General features: G+C 45.0%; 1 protein-coding gene across 2 annotated transcripts in view; it reads left to right on the plus strand.

Annotated features, from left to right (window-relative positions):
- Nucleotides 1-9063, plus strand: part of CD58 (CD58 molecule) — a 45916-nt gene that overhangs the window by 27977 nt on the left and 8876 nt on the right. For both annotated transcript variants that reach the window (XM_023515512.1, XM_023515511.1), the window contains exons 2-3: nt 3434-3730; nt 8237-8503. In XM_023515512.1, the coding sequence (XP_023371280.1) occupies nt 3434-3730; nt 8237-8503 (564 nt within the window). The remainder of the gene's footprint in view (nt 1-3433; nt 3731-8236; nt 8504-9063) is intronic.

Genomic DNA, 9063 nt, shown 5'->3' on the forward strand with positions numbered 1-9063 from the left:
ATTCTTTCTTTACATCATGCCATTCTTCTTTCTAATTTTTCTTACTCTTAAAATTCTCCACAAAACAGAATCTCAGTTCACTATGAAGTCACCCATTCACTCGGCCAAACTGATAATTAGAAGGTTTAAAAAGCAAGAATCTTATCCTTTGACAACGACTCAGTTTCTCTAACAATTTAAACAACCAATGATTGCATTTTACAAATGAGAGACATTTTATGAGCTATAACATTGATACAGGATTTTCCTATTCAGAGCTGGACAGAGAACCCCTATTTTTCAGGCTCAGGGGAGCTCAGATATCAGACTCTCATCTCCAGGTACAAACTCTGAGCCCCAGCAAGGTCACGAATAAGCAGCCTGAAATCTTTTGGCTGGCTCCACCCAGACGAAGGAGCACACACCCTAATCCTCTCCCCAGACAAAAACTGCTGCAAAGACCTAATAACCTTGCCCAAGGTGAGGGGCTGCATTCATCCATTTGCTAGGACATCCATTCAGTTTGTAAAAGTATTTTTTTTCATCTACCAAGTCCTGGCCGAAATATCTCTCAGGGCCAACTATTTACCCCTAGACAAGGGACTCATGTAAGAAATCTCTGACCTGGGCCTTCTCCCCCCTTTTGGAGGCTATCCACCCAGGAGACCTGTTGCTGATATGGATACAGCACCGTTTCCGACGAGATTTACACTCTCTCCTCCAGATTTTTAAGGGCCATCCAGAGCTCACCAGACTACCTGGACCACAGCACTTTCCAAGGCATGGCTCCTCTGCCTATAATTCTGGCACTCTCCACTCCATCTGCATGTCCCTCAGTTCAACAAAATGCCATTTCATTTTGTTGATCTGTGGCCTGAAGTCTCAATTCTCAATTTCCTGAGACCAAAAACTTACTGAAGAAATTCCAGTAACAAAACTACAAAACCCTTTCTAATGTCTTTCCATTTTCCCCCAAGACGACATGGTTACGTGATAGTCACCAAAGACAGAGAGCAGAAAACCTGGACCTTCCAGTTTCCCTCAGAATAGCCAGGGGGCAAAGTTGGAGTAGGGAAGAAGGGCACACTCACACATTCATTTCACCCTGTGAAGGGGGGGCGCGAAACCCTACCTATTGTTACCCATCCCAGTCATTCTCCAAGCACTCACATGCACACAATTCCAAAGCATTTCTTAACCTGGGCAGCCTCGATTTCCCACTCAAGCTGCCACTTAGCCATAGGAGGCAAACCAACACTCCTCTAGGCCCTGTGAGGGGAGATCCAACTCCACCCTCAGAGTTCTCTCAGTCACACCACATCCACACACTCACACACCTCTCACAGATCAGCTGGTGATCTAGCAGATCTGGTCTCACACACCTCTCAACAGATCTGCTGGCGATCTAACGCCCAAGAAGTGATCAGGCTCCTCTTCCACTAAAATTGTAGTGGGCCCCAAATGGATCCTACCTTGCTTCAGACATCTCCCTGTTTACCTGCCGGCGATCTAACGCCCAGGAAGTGATCAGGCTCCTCTTCCACTAAAATTGTAGTGGGCCCCAAATGGATCCTACCTTGCTTTAGACGTCTCCCTGTGTAGGTACCTGTTCCTGCATGCCAGTTCCTCCTGGCGTTTGACTCCTCGAAGACCCACCAACGGGGTCCCTTCTCAGCCCAGTCAAGGTGTCCACACAGGGAGGCCAAACTGCCTCCCTGGCACGCTCAGTGGTTCATGTCGCCCAGGTCGATTGGGGCCCCCACATGGGTGTCCAGAGGATTGGCAGCAACTACCAGGTGCATGTTCTCTCCAAGGGTGATCTTGTTTCCTGGTCAGGGAACCAAAAATGTAGCAGGAAGACGAGGCCCAACGGAGAGAAAGAGCACCCAAACACCATAGTCATAAGAGGAAGGGCTTTATTCATTGGCCCAGAACTTACAGCATAGAAGATTTCCAAATGGCCACACTCCCCAACTAGCTTGGTCTTTTCCTTTTTATTGACAGTCAAAAAGTTCCACCCCACAGGTACCCTTCTCATTGGCCAGTTTGAATCAAGTGGGAGATGCTACTCTAGCCCCTATAGAACTACAGGATTTCACAGAACTTGGAAATTTCCAAGTTCCAGGAGGTTAAGCCTATAAATTCCCAAGAGCTGAGTCACCATGGAGAGGGCCCTGCAGGTGCATCCTCGTGGTCTCCCTGAGAAGACCTGTTCTCCCGGACCTCGCCCCTCTCTGGTATCCTCTCTCACTTCCATCCCCCTCCCTCCCCAATAGTCACTGAATCCTATTGATTTCATTTCTTTCTTTTCTGAGGGGGAGACGGAGTCTCACTCTGCCACCCTGGGTAGAGTGCCATAGCATCATAGCTCACAGGGCTCTTGGGCTCAAGTAATCCTCTTGCCTCAACCTCTCATGTAGCTGGGACTACAGGCACCCGCGTGATCCCCAGCTAATTTTTCTACTTTCAGTAAAGACAGGGTCTTGCTCTTGCTCCAGCTGGTCTCAAACTCCTGAGCTCAGGCAATCCTCCCACCTGGACCTCCCAGAGTGCTAGGATTACATGCAGAGACACCGTGCCTGGCGATTCCATTTCTCAGACATCTCTCGAGTCTGTCCTCTTGTCCATCCCCATCACCAGCACCCCTGGTCTAGTCTGCCCTGTCCACTGCTCTCGTTGCCACAGCACTGACTTTCATGCTGGTTCCGCTTCCATGCTTGGCCAGTCAACCTCTTTTTGCTCTAAAGGCAGAATTAGCCTGGTGGCACTTAAATCATATCTGGCCAGCCTTTTGTGAAAAACCTTTGTGTAGCTTTCTGTAGCCATTAGGGTAAGTCCACACCCTTAGCATAACTTCCCTAACCCCCTGTCATCCCCCACAACATAGGCTGTGATCTAGCCCCCACCCATCTCTTTCCCCAAGAAGCTTCCCTTACTCTCTTTGTTCTGGCTACTAGGAATTGCTTTGTTTCCCAACCACACCAAGCTCTTCCTTGATTTTTTTCTCTGCAGGTGATGTTTTCTTTGTCTGTATAATCATTTTTCCCACCACTCGCCCACCCAGGCTTCAGTTGGCCAACTGCCCTTGATCCTGATTTGTGTGGGCTTTTGTCAGTTCCAGCATAACCTCCTAGGGCAGGCCCTTGATCAGGGGGCTGCAGTCCTGTGAATGGCGTGCTCTGTGTCTCTTCCACAAATGGGCCTCTCGGAGGGCCTGGAGCCAACACATTTGCAGCACGGCCCCTGGTACCTGCCACGTAGTTGGTGCTCCATAAATGTTGCCCCAGTTTTCTAGTAAAGGCTAAGTTCTACATGGTCAAGCTTGTTCTTACTTCCCACTCTTTACATCGTCAGTTTATAAACTTAGCGTATCAGCTTAGCAAAAAAAGTGTCTGATGAACAATTTCTGCCCCTAAAGTCACATTTTTTCTAACCGATGTTTTCCCTCTCCTAGATTTTATCAGCTGTAATCGCCTAATTGTATATGGGGCTCTGAACGAGAATGTAACTTTTGGACCGTCAAACTATACAACAACTTTTCACGAGATCCTGTGGAAAAAACAGAAGAATAAAGTTGTAGAATGGGATGGTTCGAGCAAGACACCTTTCCCGCCTTTTGTGGGTAGAGTTGACTTAGACCATGTATCTGGCAACCTCACTATCTTGAACTTAACATTATTAGATGAAGATGAGTATGAAATTGAATCACCAAGTATGGCAGATACTGTCAAGTTCTTTCTTAATGTGATTGGTGAGTATTCCATAAATTGATCTGTTTTAACTGACAAATTTCCATCTACTTTCAGAGATAATACAAATCATTGGTTTATGGAAAACAAAAGCATTAGCCAGGCACAATGGCTCATGCCTGTAATCCCAGCACTTTGGACTGCCTGAGCTCAGGCATTTGAGAACGAGACCCAGTTCTAAAAATAGCCAGGCATTGTGGTATCACCTGTCCAGAATTAAGCTCATTACCATTCCCCTAAAACCTGTTCCTTCCCACACATTTCCCTCCTTGGTTAACAGCAGCTCTACCCTTCCAATTAGGCTAAAACTTAGATGTCATTGGGACACCTCCCTTTTTCCTGAACACCACGTTCTCTCCACTGGGAAGTTTTGTTGTTTCTACCAGAGTGATCCTTTTTTGTGTAGAACTTTCTATTGGCTCTGTCACACTCTCAAGTTAAACCTAAAATCTTTACAGAGGCCTGCAGGGATGTATGTGAACTGGCCCCATGAACTTCATTTAGACAAGTGCAGCTCATAACAGATGTCAAGACATCCTGTTAGAACAGTGGTTCTCAACCTTCCTGATGCTGCAACCCTTTAATACAGTTCCTGTGGGTTGTAACCCACAGGTTGAGAACTGCTGTGTTAGAAGAACCAATAGGTCCCTTTGAAGAAGTAGAATCTTTGAGACATGGAAGTCAGGAGTCTGGCAGTTTATAGACCCAACAAACAAAATGATTGATTCAGAATTTAGATAACAACGGAATGCATTTGGAGAACCCTTTTATAGAGTTTATAAAACTAAGTTCAAAATATTTGAGTAGGTTCTCTTTTTAAAATTGATGAAATGTTTTAAAATAATTTAAGTCTTAAAAATCCTGTGGTTACATAACAAGGTGCGTGATTTTGGTGCTCAGACCAATAGGAAGCTTAGTGAAGTCCATGGAAGAGTCAAGTACAGGGCAGGGGGCGTTGATCAGGGGGAGGAGAGTGATATCTACAGCACTGATTGTTGAGACTTAAAGTCTGGGTTTGAGGGTGTGACCTTTGGCCTGGAGTCAGTGACCTTGTATCAGAAACCAGAGCAGGGAAGTGATTTGATGAAATATTTAATATTTTTGGAAGATTAATGTGATAGTGGGTATCTCTGATAGATAAGAGAAAGGAAATGCCAGGTTAGAAGGTACTGTGGTCATCCAGGTAGTCAGGGGGCTTAGTAATAGGTGTTGGGAAAGGACAGAATGAAGATTTTAGGAATTGGTTGCAAAAAAGCATAAGATGACTCTAGATCTCACACCTGAGTGATACCATGATTGGTCATAGTTTCTTTCTTTCTTTTTTTTTTAAGAAATGAGGAAGTCACACTTTCTGGAAATTATGTTAACACTTATTTAAGAATGTGGTAGTCTTCCGGAGACACCAGACCTCACAAGAGACTTTCAGCAAGTGTATTTTGGGTAGGGGGATCTCCTGGCCTCTGCTGAACGCAGGGTCTCCACTTCCTTCTGTGTCTGAGCTGAGATACTGCTGTCTTCCCAGCCCCGAAGTCCCCTTGAAATTTCCACTGCTTTGTTTACTGGTTCTTTCTCCTCCCCTTACAAACCTTTATCACATCCCAGATGATGACTTACCTTTAAGTAGAATTAACTGCTCTGTCCTTAAATGGTCTGCATTAGTCTGTATGTGACCTTCATTAAAGTTAATGGAAACATACACCTATTTCTATGAAATGTGGGCTAAATACATTAATTATAAATTACTTCATTCTCTTAGGAATGAAGTAGGCACATTTCTTGCCACTTTAATGCTGTTTGAGTTACCAAAATAATGAATATTTGTTAGATCTCAAGGTAGTAAATCCCATGGGCAGTGAGAAAATGAGGAAGATTTATAAAAGGAAAAGGTGTGAGGTGTAGACATTCTTATCCGAGTGCTGCAGAAAGGCTTGTACACTTTCAGGTGGGTCAGGTAGTCACTTCTAAGTTTTGCCCTTGGCACCAGTAGCATAGGAGATCGTCAGAAAGGGCTTCCGCACAGCTGAGGGGGGACTAATAACACAGAGGATAAGACTAGTGTATCCACACAGCTCCCCTCAAATAACTTTCACGTTCATTTTGGGCTCTAAAATGACCTGATAAAGCATTTCCTTTAGCAGGGAAAACTGAGACAGTTGGGGGCCGGTTTCTGTACTTGGAGAGCAAGAGGCTTGGACTGGATGATTCCTCGAGTCTTTTAGCTCCCAAGGTCACAGAAAGCCAGGGCTAAAGGTCAAACCTCACAACTCCTGGTCAGCGCCTCTTCTCATCTCACGCATCCTCCCAGGGAACCTTGACCTCCTGGCGTTGCCCAATGGCCAGTGGCTTTGTGCTCCATCACAGCTAGTCTTTGTCACGCACTCCCCTGTGCGCCCCACTGTACAGGCTGTGCCCTGCAGCACCTCGCTTAACTCTCCTCCCAGTCTGATGCGGTAAATACTGTTTGTCTCCCCATTGTAGAAATCTGGACTTGGGGTGCTAAGAGGCTCCTAGCAGTGGAGGTGGGACATGAACCCCGGCAGCCAGGCTTCTAGGGCCATCCTAAACACCGTATCATTCCTTTTTGGAGATGAACTGGTTGAAGAATTTACATTTAACAGAGTAGAGAAAGTAATTTAAAAGACTGTCTCCCTGAATCCATCCTTCTGTCCATCGGTCTATTAATCCAACAATACTCACGTGGAGCATCTGTGCCTTGTGTGGTATCAGTTGCTGTGGTCGAACGGTGAAAAATACCTGGTCTTTGCCCTCTGAAGATTCAGTCTGGGGGCTTGTGATGTGCCTCTGCTCGGTTCAGAAAGTGTCAGATCAAAGTATCCTACTGAACTAGCTTGACCAGTTAGAGTCTGTAACAGGACACAGGGGGGACACATGGGCACCCACATCAGAGCCACCTGGGCAGTGGACCCAGGAACGTGTGTTTTTAACAAGCACCCTCAGTGGTTCTTAGTTAAGCACGACGAAATCTGAGAAGTGCTTCAGAGCCTCATGTCTAAGCAAGTCAAAACCTTGGCTTTCTGCCCATGAGAAATGCCCAGCCTCATGGCAGAGGCAGGTGCAAGTACAGGCAGTGCTGAGAAAGGCATTTCTGTTTTCTTCTGGGGACACATGGGGTTCCCTGGAAGTTCCCTGGGGGCCACTGTCAGCTAGGGTGGGCGACATGGACGGGGAAGCTGGGGAGCAGGCTCTCGGCTTTTTAAGTCAGCCAGAGAAGCTCCTCACCGCTGATTGGATTGTCACACAAGATTTAATTTGGAGCAGGGTCTCTAGTATTTAAAACAAGCTTAAAAGTCCCTTTTGTTAAAGAAAACCTTAAGGCAATGTGTAAGGAGTTAATGTGAATTAGATCAAACTTAAAAATTGAGGAAGCACCAAGCAAAAAAGGAAGTCAGCCCGTGACCTCTGGTCTCCAGCAAGGCAGGCCGAACACGTTATTATTCAGGAGGAGAAGACAAGGGGGACGATTAAACACTTTTATTTTTCAGATTATGAATTGGAGTTTAAATATCTCTTTGTCTTAGAAAGCACCATTTTAAAAGACACCTTGGTATTTTATTATCTTGTTGAACCTTAATTTACTACCCTTTTTAGAAGATGTTTATGTTTTGGCTTTATTCTCCGTGTGTTACCATGACTATTGATGTATATTACTCATATTTTTGCACGTGTTTTCAAGTCTCTTACGATCAATTGCTGAAGAAAAGTTGAGATGCAAGAAGGCTTGTGAATTAACAAATGAGTAGTAGGACAAACTAGCCCTGAGGTTTGGAAGCATACGTGACATGTGAGTGTCTTAACCCACCCTTACAGCCACAGGCTGCCTGAGCCAGGAGCAGGTGCATCCTAGAGGAAGGCTGGGAGTGAGGCCTCTGGACGGGCAGGCCTGTGACGCCTGCTATACCTCACTCTGCCTGTTAGCAGGGTTGGCCCAACCAGTGGGCATAGCCTGCTGGGCTCTGTGTAGTTCCATGGAACTTCTTCAAAGCTTTTTGAGTCAGATATGTTTTGGAATTATTATTATTTACCTTTTGGAAAGGTAATACAATGAATTTTCTCTCCGCACAGTAAGCTCCCCACTTAGTTATGGGAAGCACCCTGTGGTCAAGCACAGGAATATTTTTGTTGTGAAACGTGAACATTTGAAGTAAGTGAGAAAAATAAAGTCTATAAATTCATATCTTAGTTCAGATCAGGATTTGCAGTTAAATGACCTTGCTACCAACTTGGGGAAAGTCTTTTGGCTTTCAGAGGCTTTTTAAATTTCGGAATTGAGGATAAGGAATTTGGAGCCTGAATGTATTCTGTTGGTGTCAGGTGGGTAGATGTGACCCAGCAGCAGAGAGGATTCGCCCCAGTCCCCTGCTCAAGGCGGTGGTCTGCTTGTCTTTCCAAGCTCATAAGGAAGTTGGGAGCTCTTCATAAACCTGAAGATCACGAGTCTAAATGTTACTCTTTTGGGTACTAAATATTACCCCTTTTTTTCTTTTCAGAGCACATTCCATCTCTTAAATTAAATTGTACCTTGATTGATGGAGAAATTGTAGTCCAATGCCTGATCCCAGAGCATTACAACAGCCATAAAGAACTTTTAAATTACTCGTGGTTTTGCCCTTGGGAACAATGCAACAGTCACTCACACAGTGAACTATCTTTTACTATGGACAGAGATCTCTCACAGCAAGTACAGTGTGTTGTTAGCAATAAAGTATCCGAAAGGAAGTCAGAGATCGTTTTGGAAACCTGTATCCCAAACACCGGTGAGTAAATAAGTAAATGTGGCCTGGTGGAGATAAAATTTACTCGTGGGTCTAAGACCAGTGGGAGTTTGGGGTTTTCAACACAGATGTTGTGGTCAACTTAAGATTCACTAGTCTGAAATGTGAAATGTGTTTTAATTTCCATAGAAACCCCATTAGAGATATAAAGCTAACACATTTTTTATTTTAGCTCTTTCTTTGAGCACCATTGTAATACATGTGTTAACTAATTCAGTTTTTAGATAATCCTCATATGATTTAGATGCTAGTATTTATCCCTATTTAAACCAAGATACATGGAGTTTAAGTTGCTTGCCCAAGGTCACCGGCTAGTAAGTGGCAGGGTGTGGTTTTGAATTGAGGCCATCTGACTCCAGAGCCCATGATCATAACTATTTATAATGCTGCTTTGTAATATTCTTAATAATCATTATGTTCTTGGCTCGGTGCCTGTGGCCCAAGCGGCTAAGGCGCCAGCCATATACACCTAAGGTGGCGGGTTCGAATCCCCAGCCCAGGCCCGCCAAACAACAATGACGGCTGCAACCAAAAAATGGCTG

The sequence above is a fragment of the Otolemur garnettii genome, unplaced genomic scaffold (assembly GCF_000181295.1).
Source record: "Otolemur garnettii isolate 467f Iridium unplaced genomic scaffold, OtoGar3 scaffold00073, whole genome shotgun sequence".
Lineage (NCBI taxonomy): Eukaryota > Metazoa > Chordata > Mammalia > Primates > Galagidae > Otolemur > Otolemur garnettii.